Below are 21,991 nucleotides of genomic sequence, written 5' to 3'. Positions count from 1 at the left end.
TGACACGTACATACATACAGAGACACATGCATACGTGTTCCAACGTTACCCTCGCTGGGAGCATCCCTTTTGCCTCTGGGTGGGCCTTCTCTTTCCCCCGAATTGCCAGGAGTCATATTCCAAAAGACATTTGGAAACCTGGCACTTTATGGCCTCAGAGCAAGTGTCTGAATCATGAGCATCTCCTACTGCATTTCAGGTTTGGAGAAGCCAAGCTCCCAATCAAGATGATGTGTCTGGCCCTAAAAGGATCCCACTGGATCGCTCCAAAAAGAGCATCTTCCTTGCCAAAGGGTAAGAAGAAAGACCAAGGCCCAGTTCAAGAGGCTAGGGAGGGATTTAAAGAGCTCATGGCCCAGAATGGCGTGTGCATGGGCTCTGGATCCAAGGCAGGAACTCTCGGGGGAGGCCTTGCCTATGGGGCATGGGGAAATGTGGTAATGAACTAGAAACCATTACGGAAGTTCACACGTTTGCATAGCATCATCCCCAGCCTCCCAGATGAGTTCACGGGCCATTCCCCATGAGGTGGGGGTGGGGGGAAGACGTGAATGTTCCCATTGAATGGGTGGGGAAACTGAGGCACAACGAGGGACTGTGGCACCCAAGTGACCCTGTAAAATGTGGCAACATCCGGACAGTGTCTCTCAAGAAAACCCTCAAGAGGCCGTCCCTCATAAGTTTGCTCTTTGAGAAAAGATTTTTTTTTAAATTCTTATCAAGCAGCCTTAAAGCCTAGTTTATAAAATTAAAAACTCATCAACAGTCCTTCCGGTTTCTGAACTGTACCCAGGAGAGCTCAGAACAGTGCATCACAGTTGATCAAGGCAACAAATGAACGACAATGTGATGAGGGGACAGAAACAGGGGTTCACAGCGGAAGAAGAGGACTTGGTCCAGGTGGCACCTTACCCGTGAGAGCTGTGGGCTGCAGCTCCAGGGCCAGAGCAGGAGAATGTTTGCTTGACTCAGCAAAAACCTCTAACAGTGAGGCTGTCAGCAAAGGAATAATGCTTCTTCCTTACTCTAAACCACCTGTCTCATTGCCCACAAAATGGAAAAAAAAAAAAAAGCCCACGCTAGCATCCAATGTGTGCTTTTACCTGTCTGTGGGTTTAGGCTGGAGTCTGCTTTAGAGAGCCTTCAACAGCAATCCTAAGTCAGACTCCCAGGAAGAAGGGTGGAGGGCTAGAGAGGGTCGGGGGAAGTGAGGGAGAGAAATTGGCTCTCTGCAGAAGACTCCTCTGCCCTCCAGATGGCACTGTCTCCGTGGCACCTCTCTAATGATAAGCGGTCAAGCCAGGTGCTTGATTATATTCAGCCATTCCTCCCAGCTCTGTGGGTTCCCCTTTGCCAGTTCCTCTGCACAGGAAGAGTATTTGGCTCTGAAGGAGCCTTCCTGGAAGCTCGAGAGAGTCAGGGGATCAGAGTGGGGAGAACGAAGGGGAGACCAAAGACTGATGTCTACTGTGCCAGATCGCACCTGGAAGAATCCATTGGCCCCTTTGGTCCAGGACTGACTCTCACATCCTCCAAATGGCCACGTGTAATTGTAGTTTCTCTAATTCCATCCAAGATTAGAGATGTATAGCATATTATCAGGCTGGGCAGCTGAAGGCTCTCCCAGGGGTCCTCTTCAGGAGGACCAGCCGGTGTTACAGGGCGCTGGAGGAAAACAACAGGAGAAGTACTGTTTCTGTCCACCCGTTTCTGCCAGCTACCATGTGGCCAGAAGCTAAGACAGGTGCATGCCCCAAAGCCACAGATGCTAAGGAGAAAAAGGACCCAGGTGTGCCTGGTTTCCATCTTGTCAACATCGCTCTTCCTAGAGCTATTACAAGTCCCAGACATGAAAAATCAGAATCTTGAGGGAGGAAGGTCAGATGGACATCTCATCCATGTGACAGGAGATGGGCACGTATGGGTGGCACCGTTAGAGTTTGGAAAATGTCACTTAGATGGAGAAACCTTGGATGCTGCAGGGGTCAAGTAACAAGATTGAGAGTCCAGGTGTGTGGTCCTGGCGCCAGCCACTGGGTGTAGGGGAGGGAGTCAGGAAGTCACCTGGAGCTGGGGCGCGAGTAGTGGAGGATGACAAGGAGCCCTAAGGGATGGTTTGCTCAGTGTCCTTCCTTCCGTGCAGGCCCGGCCTGCATCCATCACACTTCCGTGAGCATCCTTTTCTCTGCATATGCCCGATGTGGAGTGGGAAGGTAGCTGGGTCTCCGCTCCCGGGTGGCCTCCGAGAACTCAGGCTTGCCGAGTCCATTGTCAGCTGCCTTCAGGTCCGGGGCAGGCTGCCCACAAGTGACATGGGTGTACTGGCCTTGCTCTTCCTGCTCGGTCTCCCGGTGGTAGAAGTAGTTGAAGTTGGAGACGATGACGGGCACGGGCAGGGCGATGGTGAGGACCCCGGCGATGGCACACAGCGAGCCCACGATCTTGCCCCCCACCGTCATGGGGTACATGTCCCCGTAACCTACTGTGGTCATGGTAACCACCGCCCACCAGAAGGCATCCGGGATGCTGGGAAAGAGCGAATCGTCATCGTCAGCCTCTGCGAAGTAGACGGCGCTGGAGAAGAGGATGACTCCGATGAAGAGGAAGAAGATAAGCAGACCCAGCTCCCGCATGGAGGCCTGCAGGGTCTTGCCCAGGATCTGCAGCCCCTTGGAGTGGCGGGACAGCTTGAAGATGCGGAACACCCGGACCAGGCGGATCACTCTGAGGATGGCCAGGGACATGGCCTGCTGCCCGTTCTGGCCGCCGCCTCCGCTGGCTGACTGCTGTCCCTGCTGCTGCACCAGCTCGGTGCCCAGGGTGATGAAGTAGGGGATGATGGCCACGATGTCGATGAAGTTCATGATGTTTTTGAAGAAGTCCGTCTTGCTGGGGCAGGCGGAGAAGCGCACCAGCAGCTCGAAGGTGAACCAGACGATGCACAGCGTCTCCACCAGGAAAAAGGGGTCGGTGAAGAAGGAGCCCCCAAAGGTACTTAGTGGGGATGAGCCCCCTGCCCCCATTCCCCCGGGGGTGATGCCAGGGTGAAACGTATAGGAATCGTCTTCATCCTCCTCTTCCTCCTGGCTGCCCCTGGACACCGGGGAGACACCACCACCATTGCTTCCGCCTCGACCATCTGCGCGGAACTGCGGCAGCGTCTCCAGGCAAAAGATGACAATAGAGATGAGGATGACCAGGACCGAGACGATGGCGATGCCCCGGGCGGGCCCCGAGCTCTCCGGGTACTCGAAGAGCAGCCACACCTGGCGCTGGAAGGGCTGGGAGGGCAGTGGCTTCTCGTCCACGCCACCCTCGGGCAGGCAGCCCTCGTCCTCGCGGAAGGCAGCCAGGGCCTCGTCCCCGAGCTGGTAGAAGCGGATCTCCTCCAGGAAGATGTCCAGCGGCACGTTGACCGGCCTCCGCAGCCGGCCCCCCGACTGGTAGTAGTAGAGGATGGCGTCGAAGCTGGGCCGGTTGCGGTCGAAGAAGTACTCGTTCCTCAGCGGGTCGAAGAAGCGGACGCGGCGGCCGGGGTCCCCCAGGAGCGTGTCGGGGAACAGCGACAGGGTGCGCAGCTGCGTCTCGAAGCGCAGCCCGGAGATGTTGATGACCAGCCGCTCGCTACTACAGCAGCCGCCGCCGCCGCCGCCGGCCTCCGGGAAGTCTCCGGCATCCTGTTGCTCCCCCTCCGGCCCACGGACCTCCCCCGGCGCCGCCAACGTAAGGGATTTCTCCGATCGCATGTCCCCTCCGCGGTGCGCTCCCCGCCACTAGGACGGCGCCCACGACACGACCTCCCGGGCGCGGCGCCGCCTCCCAGCTCTCGGCGGCGCCTTCTTTTCGGGGTGGGGCTCGCGGTACGACCGACGTCGGGTCCCGAAGCCCCGAAGCCCCGGTCTTCGCCGGGCTAGGTCTGGGCAGGTGACCTGGGCGCGGAGGGTTCGGCTCCGCGCCCCTAGTTATCTGCGCCCGATGCTAGATAGAGCTTGTGGTACCTGGAACCGCAGCCTGGCGCGTGTGCAGCTGGACGCCAGGAGAGGAGCGTGGCTTCGCGCCCCCGCCTTCCCCAGACTGGGCTCCGGGACGCGGGGGTCCGCCCTCCAGACCGGTCAGCACGTCCCAGCTCCCGCGGCGCTCCTCCAGCAGCTCCAGACCCCCGGCCGCCGCTGGGACCCGAGCGCCAGATGCGCCTCCCTCCGGCTCGGCCAAGACGCCTGGCGGGGCTCGGCCTCCGCCCTACGGCCACCGCGGACTCCGCTGGCCAAGGTCGCCGTTCCCGCCGCCGCGGCCGCCACCGCCTCCCTCCGAGCCGCGCCGCTGGCCTGCGAGAGGGCCCTGGGGCCGCCCCGGCGCCGGGGCGCGCGGACCCACCTCCCCAGCCCTTGTGCCTTCGCTGCAGCCGCCGCAGCTGCAGCGGCTCGGCTCTCCGCTCTGCCCTTCCTTCCCAGCACACTCTCTCCAAGTGACGTGGCAGGCCCCGCCTGCTGCCCCCTCCCACCCCACTCGCGCATCACACCCCTTGCCCGGCCAGGGGCCGCGCGAGCCAGGGCGCGGCGAGCGGACGCACCCTCACCTCTCCAGTACGCTTTCCCGCGCTCTCCTGGCACGCCTCTCCCTCCCGCACGTCCACATCCACGGCCCTCTAAACAGGCGCAGGTACCCTAATGCCACACACCCCCGCCCCTGCAAGTCGCTCTTCTCTCTTCGGTTTAGGGAGCTGACCTGCGCAGTGCATCTCATCAATAAGAAAACACCCCTCACCGCCCCCCCCGCCCCCGCCCCTTGGCACAGAGTTCTGTGCCTCCGCTCACCCAGAAATTTAATGAAAGAAATCAAATTATATGTTGTCCTTCCGTATTTACGAAGACCTATTTGCCAGCTTCTCCAATCGCTACTTAAAAAAAAAACATTGAGGAAGCATGTTTTGATGTCTTGAGAGCTTCCAATTTAAATTATACTCCAACGTCAGTCCCCAGAGAATCCCATACCTCCCTTTGCAAACCCGGCAGGGCGAGGCCACCATTCTCCCAGGATTGCAAAGTGATAGCAGGGAAAAGGATAGGAAGTCGCTGGTTGCCTTTTCCAACAGAAGTTTTCCAAGGGAGTCCTGGGAGTTTGGGCAGCAGCCCCAGTGAAGAAAGAACCAGAAGATGGTGGCATCTCAGAGGTAGCATAGCCCAGGGAAGTACATCCTGGAATTCATAAGCTCCCAGCCTCCCTGGGAACGAAGGAGTGAATGAGAAAAGGGGGAAGGGGGGAGTGGAAAGGGCCTGCTGAGTAAACTAACAGCTGCACTTCCTGAGCACTTAATACGTACCGGCCACCTTCCAGGTGCTTCACCTGCACCACCTCACTCCCTCTTCACAAAACTATGAGAAAGATGGCCTCTGCTCCTGAGTAATATTACAGCGAAGACCCACGTGGCAGTATTTGGGTAGGGACCCAAGTTTGTTGCAGAGACTCTTCCCCTAACTCTCCAGGAGGGAGGAGGTGAGAATGGTTTTCCATCCATTTCTACCAGAGGCCCTATCGTCTTCCATCACTGGATCACACAGGTTGGGGTCTGCTGGGGGAGCTTTGGTCTGATCTTTTCACACTACCACTGCCAGGTAGGGTTGACGTTTGCTTCTCTGTGCTTCATTTTCCCCCTTTTGGGGTGGCTGTGGACAAAATAGTTGCTGACAACCAGAAGGTGTTTGTGTGTAGGTTCTTGTGCTCTTAGATTATTGGTAAGAGTTCATGGATGATACTGATGGGAATGATACATAAGGTTACTCTCAAACCACAAGATTCATGTGAGAGTTCTTTGTATTGCATGGAGTGTTTGAAAACCACAGTGATTCACTCCCAGCGCGGTGGGGGCGGGGGTGGGGGGTGGGATGGGGGGTAGGGAACTAAGTGTCCTGGACGTTTAGGGCAAAGGTCAAGTGGTGAGTGGGTAGGAGACAGGCTGCCACATCACTGCTTCATTCTCCAGTGTGGTCCCTCACCAGGCCCGCAGGGCAATCGTTCTTCCGCTTCTTCTCTTTGCTTATCCTGTTCATTTCCACTCCCTCCTCTCAGCTTGCATGTTTCAGTGAATGGCGAGAGAGCAAGTGTACCCAGTCACTCAGTCAATATTTTTCCTATTCACAGGCTCTATAATTAATCAATTTAAGCTTTGCACTATTAAGTTGCTCCATTAAAAAAAAAGAAATATTTTAAGGAAAGAAAGGGAACCTACATATAAGCTATGTTATATGATATAAGTATATCATATATTACATGATATACTTATAACATAAGTATTATATAACATAGAAGATACTCTTTTTTACCCATGTCTAATTATCTGTAATTCTTTTCTGGGTGGTAAATTGACTCACTCATGATCCCTTTTGTCATCTTTTGTGGTCAGTTTTTACAGTGAAATATTCATTTGCATGTTTGTTTTCATCATTTCCATTTTTATCCACGAGGTTATCAACTAGGTCAGTAACTCTTCCAAACAAACCTTGGAGAAACGTGGGGAGGAACCTGCATTCTGCCAGGAGGGTGCACAATCTAACGTGGTGGCGGGAATAGCCCTTTGAATACCACTTGGGTTAAGGCTGCCAAGCTACAGGCAGAGCTGATGCTCCATGGTTACTTTGACATGCACCCCACAAGGCTCTGCCCCAAGACAGGTTTCACTGTGCTTGAGGAGTTTCCCCTGGAGGGAAAACCCATTAGCAAGTTCATGAATCAGAGTTCTGTTTTTAGTTCTTTTGTGAAAGAGACTCGTTTCTTAGCTTTAGAAAAGCCCTTTTTTCTAGATCTTTCCTCTCAAGCAAATATTAAGGGTGAGTAAAATCACACCTTTGGAAGTGCCAGTTCCTATGTGAAGGAAGACAGGAGGAATAACCCCATCTGTAGACTGCAACGCCACCTCCAGTGACCGGTGAACATTTCCCCAGAGTTCACCGAGCCCCAATTTCATGAAACCATAGGCTTTTCTAATTGTATCTAAATCCAGACATTTTCGCTAATGGTAGGAACCATTCATTTATTTAACAAGCTTTCATTGAGAAGCTACTGGGTGCCCACTATGTGCCAGGTGCTGGGGATTTAGAAGTGATCTGGACAACCCACCTGCTCTTATGAGCTTACATTTTCGTGCAATAAGTACATGACATTCTAGATAGAAAATATTAACAGTAAACAATCAAGAAGATATTTACATATTGTAGTAAATGCTCTGACGAAAATAAATGGGATGCTGAGTCAGAAATGAACCTGGGGATTCTGCTTTGAAGAGGGTGGTTGGGAAATTTCCCTCTGAAGAGGTAATATTTCAACTGAGAAATCAAAGATGAGAATGAGCCGGACTTGCTAAAAGCAGGGAAGAGCATTCCGGGCAGACAAGTTCAAAAGCTCTGAGCTAGACAGGTCATGGGTGTTCAAGATGCTAACAAAAGCCATATGCTGGGAGGAGAATGAGCAGCAGGGAGAGATGTACAAGACGAGGCTGAAGAAGGAGCGAGGGGTAGGTCTTACAGGGGGCAGTGTTCAGGTGTTATCTTAGGATGTTGGTTGTGAAGCCAATGATGTTTCTCAAGAGGAGAAGAGACATGACATGATCTACATAGAGGCTGTGGGGGAATGAATTACAAAGCCACAAAAGAAAAAATCGGGGGACCAGGAAATTGCAGTGATTTGGGGAAAAGATGATGATGACTTGGACTAGAGAAAAGGTAGGGTGTGTAGAGATACAGAGGGAGGGGGTGGGGTTGGGGAGATATTTAGGAGATAGAATTAGCAGGAACTGGTGATGGATAGGACATGAGAAGTAAAGAGTGGATGCCAGGTTTGGAATTTGAGCAACCAGGTGGGTTGGTGGTGCCATTTATTGAGAAAGGGAAGATGAGAGACTAAACAGCTTGGGATCAATCAAGACCCATATCGTTTTTAGACATATTCATGTGGAGAAGCAAATTATACATGTGAACGAAGACATCAAGGAGGCGATTGTTCATCCAGGTCTAGAATATGGTAGAGAAATGTATGATTTACGAATTTAAAATATTTAGCAGTGTTTAAACCCCTGGCATTAAAGTCTCCTAGAGAAACAGAATATGGACGATGAAGAGAAACATAATCAAGACCAAGTCCTTCACAGCAGTCTACGATTTACCATTCAAGTTCAGGAAGAAGAGGAGCCAGCAAAGAAGACCAAGGGGTTTTCAGTGGAAAGGAAAGGAAACCAAGAGAAAGGATTGTCCTGGAAACCAACACCTGGGACCAGACCCCAGGGGTCCCAGCCTCCCAGACCCATGCAGACCTCCCAGCTGAAAACATATCTACATCAAATTAGGGGCGCATGGTGGGAATAAAATGGTGCCAATAGGGAGGAACCACCTAAAAATGGACGTATGTACCAAGATGAGCAGATAAAATGTGACAGAGAATTTGATAACCATTTACATTTTTATCTTTGCCTGAAAATGTACTTATCCCAGGTATATAAATGATCATTCTACTCTATTTTACAGGTTTCTTTTATTACATTTTCTACTTTGCTCTGCGTGTGCATGTGTGTGCTTATCATTACCCCAGGAATAAGATCCTTGTAGTTTTCCTTTGGGGAGACTTAGCCTTGTTTCTCTGAGTAATCTCTGCGAATGGTCCTTCTCACTGCCCTATCTCTCACAGACACCTGTGGAAGGAAAGAATGGTAAGTGGTCAGCTTCCTCAGTTCCTACCTGTGCACAAGTATGTATACACACACCCTCCCTAAGAAGAATCACCCCCCTCTCTAGGTTTCCACTGCAGATGGTTTGGGAAAGGGATGATGAGTCAGACAATGTGTCTCATGACCATTTCCCTCCTTCTGGGCTTTCGCTGGGACTAAACTGACAAGGGGAAGGACAAATGTAAACACATAGCTTGTAGATAAGCATCATTTATAATTAGCTGCTTAGCCAAAGTTTTTGATGATGATGATGATAATGATAATGATGATGATGATGATGACTGTGATGATGATGATCTCAACTACAAAGTGTGATGGAGATAATGATGCTCCAGAATCCACTAGAGAAAAATCTAACAGATTTTACTTGAGTGAAGCTGTATATTGGGAAAAGAATGCATTAGACATCTGTGTCTTGCAAATCAACAGCCCTAGGAAATGACTAACCATGCCAAAAAATAAATCTATAAAGAACGTTTGGGACTTTCCTGGTGGTCCAGTGGTAAAGAATTCACCTTCCAATGCAGGGGACCTGGGTTTGATCCCTGGCTGGGGAACTAAGATCCCACATGCCGCGGGGCAACTAAGCCCATGTGCCACAACTACTGAGCTCATGTGCCTCAAGGAGAGAGCCCGCATGCTGCAAACTACAGAGCCCACCCGCCCTGGAGCCCACACACCACAACTAGAGAGAGAAAACCCTCACGCCACAACTAGAGAGAAGCCCGCGAGCTGCAACAAAAGATCCCACATGCCGCAGCTAAGACCCGACGCAGCCAAGAAAAAAAGAAGAAAGAATGTTTTACCAGTCAGGGAGGATCCAAGAGCACGTGTTAGTATTACAAGTTCGCAGCTGCTTCTTCATCCCATTCCCCTACTGTGGCATCACTAGTGCTATTTTCCAAATGTCTCCAGCTCTCTCCCTTTCAGGAAGGTGGGGAACTGTACACTCTAGCTCAACTGTGGTTGAACCAGTCCAGTAGTTCTAACCCATGAGTTGTAAGCAGAAGTGATGCATGTCAGTTCTGGACCCAAATATTTAATTAAAGCCTCTAGAGCTTTCTTTATCCCAGCCACAATGGCCAGAATCACCCATGATGGTGGCTGCTCTGGCAGAGTGAAGTCGGTTCCAGAGTGAGGTGACCTGGGACAGGGCCCCCAGACAAAGCAGCAGGAACATAGCATGAGTAAGAAAAAAATCTTTTGTTGTTCTAACTCTCTGATATTTGGGGATGGATTTGGTACCATGACATAATCTAGTCTATCCAAACCGATCCACAATGATACCCAGAATCGAGAAGGTGCTGTAACCAAAAGCTAAAATTTGTGTCATTGGTTCAGGGGCCAGATAATGGACAGTAAGGACACTTTACTGGAGGCTGTTATGGACTATCTATGTTCTGAGTGGCAAAATATTTGAAAAATTGTTGCCTGTGATAACTTAGAAGGCAGATAATGTACCTAAAAACTGGCACATCTATGAAGAGGTTAGAAAACAGACTGTTAGTATCACATGGTGGCTACCATTGGCAGACAGAGCTGAAATGGACAAGAGAGAGTCCAGAAATGTGGGGATCTTCAGGGTTGGCAGAGGCAACTGCTGCTCATTCCCAATCAGATGTAAACAGAAATTGAAAGCCCTCTGTGGCAGAAGGGCTGATGAGGACTCAGCCTTGCTTCATGGAACAAATCCATCGTAGAGCAGTCGTGCCCATTGTTAATACCTCTGAAGGAAATAAGGTGTTGTACAAAAACATAATTATAGTTGTGACTTTCAAAAAATTATTATTTGAATTAAACAAAGTGGCTTGTGGGGAGGGGAAGAAACTAGAGATGTGTAACCTCCCACAGAAAACTAATAGGCTCAAATTATCCACTGTTAGGTTGAGCTCAAGAAGAACCATGGGTGTGGTTATTGACTAGGGGCACTGCCTGGACAGATAGAAGAAAGTCTAAGATGATTTACATCAGACATACCACCAAGGGAACCATGACATGGACTAAACCATTCAGGACTATTCAAGACTTGAAACAACTTTTAGGCCCCGGGCCTCTCACTGTTGTGGCCTCTCCCGTTGTGGAGCACAGGCTCCGGACGCGCAGGCTCAGCGGCCATGGCTCACGGGGCCAGCCGCTCCGCGGCATGTGGGATCTTCCCAGACCGGGGCACGAACCCGTGTCCCCTGCATCAGCAGGCGGACTCCCAACCACTGCGCCACCAGGGAAGCCCAGGCCCCTAAATTTTTATGGTCAGGAAGCAGACAGAGAAACCTGCTCAGTCCTCAAGAAACATATCATCAGCAACGCCCATCTCAGACAGGACCAAGATGACAGAGAAAAAGGGGTGTTCCAGAGGGAGAAGCCAGGGGATCGAGAACAGTGAGCTGGGAATCCCTCCCAAGGAGCCACATGAGCTCCTAATTCTGCTAAGTGGAGTTCAGAACCACAGCAGTCCAGTGATGGCCGCACTGCTTCCATCTCTCCCCCTTCTGAACAGGAATATTTATTAAGGTTATCTTATTCCAAATCAACCCTTGTCCATCATGTTGTGAGAGAGGGAAAGATAACATGTCTTTGGTTCTCTGAGTTTCTGAACTAGGAGGTGCCACGTCTGTAACTGATGTAGAGACCAGAACATGTCCCTCTGAACACAGAGACTACTACCCGCCGCTGGAGGTCCTAGACTTTGAGCTTGGTACCTGGAATGGATAGGACTTTCGTGTTGTCTCCCTTAGAGAGTGAGTAAGTGTATTTTGCCTGTGAGGGTCAAACATTTCATGATCAGGAGGGCAGACGATAGTAGGCATTGCTGTTATTTACCAAATATTTCCATCTCTCTACCTTCTGAGCACATGGTAGGTTTGTGTCCTTCCTGGTCCACGTATGGCGGGCCAGGGTCACGTGACTAGCTCCAGCCGATGTGTTGTGATATATGTCATATCTGGCCTGCAGCACTGAGTTTCCCAAACTCTTTTCCTCTGCCATAACAATCCAGAGCCCTTGAGACAGTGGCCGCTCCATCAACCTAGGGCTGCCAAGAATGCCAGTGAAGCATGTGTAGTCTGAGAAATAAATAATCCTTCAATAGAACCCACTGAGAGGTATGGGATGTTTATTACTACAGCTAACCTAGCCTCTCCTGACTGATACACCTACTTGTTTTCCTGCTCGGAGATACATACAAGAGAGGTCATTAATGTTCTATTTTCTATGGCCACAAGAAAAAAATTGAACATAAATCATGAAATTCATTACAAAAGCTTAATTTTGGTCAACTCTTTTGTTTTTGTTGTTGGCTACTTCTCCCCCCACCATATCATCCTGTAGAGGGTATGCTCAGAAAAGATAGAGAAAATATTTTCTGGCTTCTTCCACCACTGGAGTGAAGTACAAGTCCACGAAGAGATTGATCTGGAACCTTTGACACAGTTGGAGAAATTGTATCTCTTGTTGAGTCTGCTAACTGCGGACTCCGTGAAGTAAAAAAGTTCTCTTAGTTCTGACGGCAAATGAAAGGACTTTATGGTTATAAGAAAAATAAAGCCCAGGATACAGTTTGTGATGGAAGCTAAAGGCAAAGGAAGTTCAATTGCTTTGCATCAAAACAGAAGTAAAATGATTTTCCGTATTCCCCCCAGGGTCAGGAACTGCAGGAACCTAAAAAGGAAGAAATTGTGAATTCCCTGGCGGTCCAGTGGTGAGGACTCAGCCCTTTCACTGCCGAGGGCACAGATTCGATCCCTGGTGGGGGAACTAAGATTCCACAAGCTACTTGGGGATCTAAGATTCCACAAGTCGCATGGCATGGCCAAAAATTTTTAAAGAAAGAAAGAAAGGAGCACAACATTGTAAAGCAATTATACTCCAATAAAGATGCTTTTAAAAAAGGAAGAAATGAAGAAAGGAGAGAAAGAAAGGAAGGAAGGAAGGAAGGAAGGAAGGAAGGAAGAAAGAAAGAAAGAAAGAAAGAAAGAAAGAAAGAAAGAAAGAAAGAAAGAAAGAAAGAAAAGAAAGAAAGAAAGAGGGAGGGAGAAGGAGGGAGGAAAGTAGGGAAGAAAAAGAAAAGAAAAAAATAAAAAGGAAGAAATTAGAGAAGGTTGTCTGTCGAGTAGGACAGGTCCCCAAAACAAGTGGGAAGGCAAGGTCTCAAAGACCTCGTGAAGTAGCCTGTCAGATGCAGAAATTGGAACTGGCATGTCTAATGTGCAGTTTTAGGCTGTTTTCTCTTCTGGGCTTGGCTTCCCTTTCCAGTCTTGGAGAATGAAGGGGCTGCTTTGGAAGAAAAGATGGGGGAGGTTAGGGAGGATTCTACAGAAAGAGGAGACCCCACTAGCATCCCCCGCTCCCCTCTCCCCTTTGGATGCAAATAGACAGATGGGAGCAGTAGGGTGAGGCTGGGGCAGCTTTGTGCCTGGTCCTTTCCAAAGCGTTTATGCTTCCCTCCCCCCAGGCACACTGGAAACAGAGAGCCACTGTCCCTTGCCCGGTGAGTCTAAGCTGGATGTAGCGGGGCCTCCAAGGTGCTGCTTCCCTTTCTGAGGAGCTAAGAGGGTGATTTTCATGTTCTGGTTCTTCTGCTTTCCCGATGGAATGAAATAGCTGGGGCTAAATAATGCAACATTCCCAGTCCACTGATGGTAGCTTCTCTCTTTTTTTAACTACAGCCTCTACTTCGCTCTGAAGAACAAATTATGTTTTATGGCCTTTTATAAAATATTCATCCTTCATCCCAGTGCTCTCGGTGGTTCAGGAAGCCTGGCAGTGGCCTGGGGTAAGGAGGACCACATTTCCCCCAAGACACAATTCCCAGAGGCAGGTGGGCTCTGACCACATGGACCACAATGCTGGCTGCCAGGTTGGGAGCAAGGATTCCAGCATCCCGTTCCACAGAGCTGGACTTTCAGGACACCTGGAAGTCGGGGGCCTTGGGGGCTGGAGGGGAGGAGGGTGCAAGGGAGTCGTGCTGCTCTTCCTGGTGTCCCCACGCTTCGTGCCTTCCTTCTGAAGATGCTGAAGGCTCACCAAGCATCACACAATTCCTTCTCCTCCGCACCCTCTTTTCTGAAATGCATGTGTTGCTCCCCCCGCCCAGGCCTGGGTCCAGGACACCAGCAAGGGAGTCAGAGTCCAGAGGAGGGGAGGCGGCCGTGTTCGGAGGGTGTGGTCGGGGTGCAGGGGGGAAGAGGGAGAGGTGACAGGTGTTTTCTCTCCATGTACGTTTCCCATCCAAGTGACCAAGGGACACGGGTTCATCATAACATGAACAAACGCCCTCAGTTGATCACAGTGTGCAAAGGATTGTCACATCCAGAGCCTTGAGCACTGAAGCTGGAGTTGGGGAGCCCGACTTCCAGGCCTGGGGTGTCCAGTGATCAGCCCACATCACTGCACTTCCCTGGGCCTTGGTTTCCTCACTTGCACAGCGAGGGGTTTATACCAGAGGACTCTGGGGTCTAAGGTAAATTATAATCCTGGTTCTGCAACCCTCAGACTCTGGATGTGTGCTCCTAACCTTAGGTTGGTACCATTTCAGAGGGTCTCCAGACATCTGCCACTGTAGGTAGAAAGAACCCCATTTTCTCCAAAAGCAACAGCATCAGCAACTCCCGAGTAGAGCGGTTTTCCAACGCTGGTCTCACACGGCTTCCCCAGGTGTCACCCACCAGGCCCTTCCCACAGCAGAGCGAGGAGTGGGCTCTAGGCAGCCCTTCCCGTTGGCCCAAGACCTGATTCCTGGAGGTGATGCCCAGGAGGACGTGTGTCACCAGCTGCAGGAACAAGACCACAGAGGCAGCAAGAGGATGCACACACCCTCATCACCCAGATGCCACTTCCCCCCATCTTCGCACGCATCCCTGCACCACTCCCTACGGAGACATGCTCATCTGAGGATAAGATGAAGGCTCTTACACTAACAGCCCAAATTGGAGAGATGAAAATTACAGGAAAGGACATTTCCAATGGATTTGTCATCACAGAGTCTCAAAGTACTCCGTGTCTCTCATTTATCCCAGAACCTATCCATCTGAAAAGCGCAAATTAGTTAATGCGCACATTTTCTATTAGCCAAGGCAACCGTAGGGCTCCTCAAGCTGTATTAGCTGCTAAATAGAATTCTCCCCTCAGTCCAGGGTGACCTGAGCAGTATTTATGAGTGGGGAGAGGACAAGAAGGCAGCTCCTTGAGAGGGCTGTCTCTGTGCTGACTCATCTTGTTTTCATCACCTGCTGTCCTGGCAATGCATGCTGGTGACCTGAGAGGTAGTCATTCATCTACTTAACAAATAATCATTGAGCATCTTCTGTGTACCAGGTACTGTGTTAGGTACTGGGTATAGAGTGTTGAATGAAATAGGCCTGACTGTGACCCTGACCCCCAGGACAGTCTATCTAATGGGCGGGGCGGGGGGGGAAGTATATACATACAGACATAAGTGTATAGACACATGTGCACACACACACACGTATTTAGAGAGACAGACTCCTCAAGCAGCCCTAGCTGTTTTGGGATTCAGCCATTCAAATCATTCTAGCTGAGACCCCAGACATCACAGAGAAGATAACAGGACATCCCTGCTGCAACTTGTCTGAATTCCCGAGCCCCAGAATTGTGAGCTGTAATGATACCAAACTGATATTTGAAGACAGTAGGTGTCGGGTAACTTGCCTTGCAGCAAGAGATAACCAAACCCCTCGGAGAAGCCAAGTAACCTGCAGAGAGTATATCAGCTAAGAAGTTTTACAGTGGAGGTTGCAACCCAGCTGAGCTGTGAGGACAGACAACCTCCTGGGAAGTGAGTGGGATGGTAGAGCTCAGGGGAGCCCAGAACTTTCCCGAATGCAGAGTTAACCCCCTGCACTTCCTCTTCACACACACATATACATCCACCCCCACCCCCACCCCCACATACACACACACATATACACACACATACACACACCCCCATATACACACATGTACACACACCCACACCCACACCCACATATACACACAACCATATACACACACACCCATATACACACATATACACACACACACATACACACAAACACTCACACACACACACACACACCCCTGGGCATCGTATTTCACTATCTCATCACCAGAAGGGAATCCTTACAGGAAAAGGACAGGCATGAAGTCCCTTATTTAGGGAGAAAGCATCAGCTTAGCTAATCCAAGTCAGCAGACTTTCGGAATCTGGGTCTGGCTGATGTAGGCCACACTCTAGCCACGCTCTGCGGCACAGAGAAACCAGACATAAGGTTCCAATTTGAATTCCATTTCCATGAAAAACACGTCCAGCCGAATCCTCCCAAAGCCAGGAAGGGGCCCTGCACTAGGGAAGAGCCCTGCATCCTTACAGAACAGGTCAAAAACAAGGAGATGGAGAATGGGGAATGGGGGGCAGGTGGGGGGCGGGCGCCATGCTGTCCGGAAGCTCTGCGCTCAGTTTTCTCCATGTCGTTGGCTCAGGAATTGGCAGGGGAAGGGGCAAAGTGATGTTTTGGAAACAGGAAAGGGAAGTCACAGCTTCTCTTTTTCTGGGGGGGTGGGCACTGCGTGGCACATGGGATCTTAGTTCCCCAACCAGGGATCGAACCCGCGGCTCCTGCAGTGGAAGCGTGGAGTCTTAGTCACTGGACCACCAGGGAAGTCCCGGGAAGTTGCGATTTTTGATACCTTCCATGTGTCCTGATTCTATTCTCACTTGGGGAAATAGCAGACCACGTGAGCATCCTGGGTTCCCTTAGAACCCTGGGTAGATTGGGACCCAGCCTTTGGGACTTGCACCACGAATAGTAAAGAGGATCCAAGAGGACTGTGGAGTAATTTACAAGGTCAGAGAGAAGGCCTCTGACATTCTGACTGCAGCCGCCATACCTAACTGGGTGGCTGGTACATAACAGACACTCAATGTTTGTTGAATAAGTGAAAAAAATAAATGATCTCCATACAACTGCCCTGACGTCAAGTTCCTAAAATATTAGGAAGTGGGCAGCCTGCTCCCCATCCAGACGCCTCTGATCTTCTGAGGAAGGCGGGATGCACCACAAGGGCGGGGCTCCTTTGCCCACTGGTAGAGCACAACCTCGAGGGAGGTGAGGTGGAAGGAGCACAGGCCAGGTGCCACTCCCCAGCTGTGTGACCCTGGGTGTGTTTCCCAACCTCTCTGAGCCTCCGTGTTCTCATTTTTTTAAATGAAGCTAAAATGTCTTTTGGTCCCAAATTAACGTGAAGAAGTTTGGGATGCTTTTCATCAAGTAGAAACTTAATAACTATAGTTCCTTTCACTTTCCCTTGGGTTGGGACAACTCCAGGGATAAAATTTTACTGTAAAAATCTATAGCCCTAGGTTTCTTACTCTTCCTTCCACCTCCTTGCCCTTGCAATCTGGGTACCTGACAGCCCAGGCGTGAAGATTCACTTTGGGGGTGAGGCTGTACGTTGGATTGATATCTCATCTCCCCCACTGCAGGCAAGTTACTTACCTAATACGGACTGCCAATTCCTCACCTACGAAAAGGGAGTCCTGACAGTACCTCTGTCACTGTAGTTCAAAGGATGTCTTCGTGAATTGGTGGGTTGTACCCCGTATGGGCCAGCCTGCACTCCATACCCAGCACCGTGCACCCTGGCGTGGCTGCTCACCAAATAATGAGGAAGGGGCGTCTTTTTTTGATTTGTGCAAAGGTTCTCTATGGGCTAAAGCTGGCCCTGAGCTGGTATAAAGATTAAATGAAATATAGCAAGAATGTCACTCACCCTTGTTCATAATAGGAGGAAGCTTTAAAAATATATCCCAACTCTGATTACTTTTGCTCACTGCTTCAGAGCTCTAGAAGTCTCTCTGTTGGCCTCCTGCCAGTGATGTGCTGGAGCTCATGCTGACTCACAAGAGCTGACTGCTAGCAACCCAAGTGTCTATCAACAGAGGAATGGAGAAAGAAGATGTGGTACATATACACAATGGAGTACTACTCAGCCATGAAAAAGAATGAAAGAATGCCATTTGCAGGAGCATGAAGGCATCTAGAGATGATCCTACTAAGTGAAGTGAGTCAGAGAGAGAAAGACAAATATGATAGGATATCACTTATATGTGGAATCTCAGAAAAGCACAAATGAACTTATTTACAAAACAGAAACGGATTCACAGACATAGAAAACAATCTTAGGGTTACCAGAGCTTCTAGCACTTTCTCTCCCACTCTCTGCCCTCTCCCCACTTCTTCCTCTCACTCCCTAGTCATCTTGCCTCTGCTTCTGGGGATCACCCACCGATGACCCCCATGTTTGCCTAGACTCTTGCCTCTCACGAGGTGTTTCCAGTTTGCCTGATGAACCCTAAGGGAACCCCGTGTAGCAGGCCAAGCAATCAGCATCATCCATATTTCTAACACGAGGACCTGCTCCTGAAATCCTTACTTGAGCTGCCTGCAGGTCCTGCAGCTCGTTAACGGCGGCGCCATGACTAGGACCCAGGTCTTTGGCCTCCAAATGGGGGCAAACCTCATGAAAAAGGCCTTCCGATTTGCGTTTGCATGAGGACAGCTTTATCATGCTGTCTGGGATGCCTTCCCCAGATTTCCAGTCATCTCCTTGAACAAACTAAGCACTTTTCACAGCATCAGTTAACTTTGACAAACGATTGCTATGAGCCGGACACTGTAGGGGTTTTACATACATTATCCTTTTAATCCTCACCATTCTCTGAAGCTCAGAGAGGTTAACGAACTTCTCCAATTCACCAAATAGACAAATGGTGGAGTTGGAATTCAAACCCAGGTTTTTAACAACACACATTGCAACCCTCTTCCTGAAGGAGATCCACCATAAGGAAAAGCAAAATAATCCAACAGAAGGGCAGTCAGAGCTCTTCTCCATCCAATGTCTTCACTGATCGACTCTGAATGGTCCTCATCCCTCTCCTTCCTGGAACAGGGACCCTACGGGCTCTAGGACCGGGATCCTGAATCCCAGGTTCTCTGTCCTCACAGCCAGGCTCCTCCTCTGACTCCTCCTCCTCTAGCTCTCCTCTGGCTCCTGGGCCAAGCTTTAACCTCCTCTCTGCCCACTCAGCCCCAGACCAGCCTCCTCTTCACGTTCACATCCTCACTCTGAAGCAGAAGCAGCCTACAGCCCTCCCTCCCGCAAGCAGACCAAGAATAGCTCGTGGCTGGATAAAAGCTCTGAGTCCCGAGCCACAAGCATGATTTCGCTTTAACGTGTCACGTCCTTCCTTTCAAATGACCCCCATTCATCACTCTCAGCCCTCATGCACACGGCTCACCAGCTCTCTTTGGCTGACGTTGTCTTGGGGATCATCAGAGAGGGACTTGCTTCCCAAGCCACCCTTAGAGGCCCCTCCCAACCAGCCCCCCCGCCTTCAGATCGCAGAGTTCATTACCGAGCCCACTGCATCTCTCAAAAACTGGACACTTAATGGAGATGGATCTGTCCCCCAGGCTGGCTCTGGAAGCAGCATGCTCACTAAAGAGTTTCTTCTTGTTGTTTTTTCCAAGGTAGGGCTTGAACTGATAGAAAGGGAGAAGAAATAATCTTCTTATTATGTCTTAAAAAAATAAATACTTGCTCTAATAAAATCACCAGCCCTGAAATATGCAGGCAGGGAGATGGAATATCTTCCATTCCTAATTAAGTTCCCATAATGAGGAGGAGGCAAAGCAGGACAGCGGATTGGAAAGGCATCAGGGCCCTAACACTTGGAAGAAACACTGTCTTACTTCATTACAAGACGTTTCCATGAGCGGTCTCTCTCTCCTCTGTTCAAGTGATTTGCATACTCCCTTACATAAGCGTCTGAATTAATCTGGACCTTTCTCCTAGGTCACATGGCATTTCATTCTCCTTTCGATGACCTAGGTTGCCGTATTTATTCTTCTAAATTATCTTGTCCAACTTAACCCACTCCTCTCCTACTTACCGCTCCTGAGTCAGCTTCTATTATCCCTCCATGAGGGGAATCAGTGTGTGTGAGTTTAAGGATGGGGGGAGGGGGGCAAGTAATCGGAAAAGAAGCAGCGAAGGAAGATGAGGAAGGCCAGGGACTCTCCTACTAATAGATCAGACAGGAAGCAGCACCTCCTGGCAGAAAGCTGCTCTGTCCTAAGTGTGGCGGCGCTAATGCACTATTTTCTCTTGAAGTGTGTTTTGCCGCTGCTAATGGACTGATTCTTACTGAATCTTGTTTCCTGATACATTTAAAGAAACCATGAAGGAGGGGTGCTCTCACAACCCACAACTCACGTTTCCTTCCTGGAGTGTTTGTTGTCTTCTGAGGCACTCTTTCCAAGGCTCAACAGACCACATTCAGCCCTCACGTGTACGAGGCACTGCTCTCAGCGCTAGAGAGGCACGGATCTAATTTAACTTTCGAAACTGTTTTATCCTTATAGTCAGATAGTTGGGGAAAGACTGACCAGGTGTGCAGTGAACCATCTCCTTTTCATCCTGGGCACGCAGCTGGACTACATTTCCCAGCTTCCCTTGCAACTAAGTGGCTGCAGCACCATGTGACCACATTCCGCCCAGTGGAATGTGGGCAGAAGGGATGTGGGTCCCTTCCCGGGCTGGCTCATAAAACTATGCAAACCTGAACACTCTCTCTCCTTTCCCCATCTTTTGACCAGATAAGGAGGATGCCGAGGACTGCAGGGTGGAGGGGGTTGAAGGAGCCATAAGTTGGAGGGATTCTGAGTCCCTGAGTCACAAAGTGGAGCAGAGATAAGCAGAACACCTGTGTTGCTGTTGTATGAATAAGACATAAACTTTTATAGTGTTAATCTAACTAAAATGTTGGATACAGCAGTTAGCCTACCCTGGCTAACACATCCCCCATTCTGTAGACTGTGAAATTGAATTATGACTGAATTTCTGTGACTTCCTCCAGTTCTAATGCTATTCAGTGGCAGAGCTGGGATTCACAGGCAGATTTTCTGGCTAAAACCAGTGCTTTTGCTGCTGTCCCACAGCTGCTTCATCATCGCTCTGACACTGCTTTCAGAGAAGCAACAAATCTGCTGAGAGAGGCGATCATCTCGTACAGATGCACTTACAGCTCATTGATGCTGTCCTAATTAGGACCGTAATGAAGATGACTCTGGGGGAAAAAGAGACGGAAAGCAGGGAAGTAATCAGAGCCACGTCCTGGGCATAATATGTGGAGAGATTCTGCAAAGTCACCTTTGAGGACCTCAAAGCAGCCTTAGCAACAGCAGGCACCAGGCTTAGCCCAGGGAGGTTGGCAACAAGGGTGTTAAATGGCTGCAGTGTGCTCATTTGAGAAAAAGGTAGACCATGTGTATTCCCTGGGAGGAAGGAAGCCCCAAGCATGCAAGGAAGAATCCCTGGAATGTCACCCTGCATGGCCGGCACATCAGCACCATGGCTCCTCTGTTTGAAATCCTTCAGTGGCTTACTTGTGGCTACAACATAGAGTCCAGCACCTTAACTGCACCCAGGGTCCACCATGATCTGCCCATTCTTACCTATCCAGCCTCAACTCCCTTCCTTAAGGACAGCACAGGCAGAGTGTGGGCAAGCACCTTATGCTCCAGCAATTTAGACTATTCTTAACTCCCATGCCTTCCAGGTCTTTGCAAACGCCGTTCCTTCTGCATGGTCCCCCAGTCCCAGCCGCAGCCCCCTTAAAGCTCAGGCCGGGTGTCCTCTCTTTCTCCAGCCTGGGGTGATGCCCCTGCTCTGTACCCCACAGCCCCCCTTTGCACACCCACATTACAGGGCTTGTCAGATTGCTGTGCAGTTGCTCCCTCTTGTCTCCTACCAGACTATGGCACAATGGTGCACCCCTGATCTCCCAGCTCCCAGCAGAGCACATGGAACATAGTAAGAGCTCCACAAATGCGAGGTGAGTGCAGGGATGGATGGCTGAATAAACAGGATCCTTAAATAAATTTACTTGGCCCCATAGTAGATAGAATAATAGCCCCTGCAAAGGTGTCCACATCCTAATCCCTGTAACCTGTCACTATGATATGTTACACGGCAAAATGGAATTAAGCGTGCTGATCAACTGACTTCAAGAAAGATGATTCTGGAGTCCAGAGGGGCCCAATGTCATCACAAGGTCCTTTAAATTTGGCAGAACAGTCAGTGGTGCAGTGACACAATGTGAGAAAGATTTGATCAGCTGACTTTGAAGGTGGAAGAAGCCACAAGCCCAGGAGTGCAGGCAGCCTCTAGAAGATGGAAAAGACAAAAACAAAACCAGAAAACAAACAGAAAAGAAGGAAT

The 21,991-nt window shown here is 50.0% G+C and overlaps 1 protein-coding gene across 1 annotated transcript; it reads right to left on the bottom strand.

The window, feature by feature from the left end:
- Positions 1 to 2,115: 2,115 nt before the first annotated feature.
- On the bottom strand, positions 2,116 to 3,793 carry KCNA6 (potassium voltage-gated channel subfamily A member 6). Its single transcript, XM_081248822.1, has one exon. It carries the CDS (start codon positions 3,744 to 3,746, stop codon positions 2,160 to 2,162), a length of 1,587 nt encoding a protein of 528 aa, XP_081104948.1. The 5' UTR covers positions 3,747 to 3,793; the 3' UTR covers positions 2,116 to 2,159.
- Positions 3,794 to 21,991: the final 18,198 nt, after the last annotated feature.

The sequence above is a fragment of the Mesoplodon bidens genome (assembly GCF_964165515.1).
Source record: "Mesoplodon bidens genome assembly, chromosome: 11".
Classification (NCBI taxonomy): Eukaryota; Metazoa; Chordata; class Mammalia; order Artiodactyla; family Ziphiidae; genus Mesoplodon; species Mesoplodon bidens.
The sequence above is the reverse complement of the archived record's forward strand: the minus strand, read 5'-3'. Positions and strand labels throughout refer to the sequence as shown.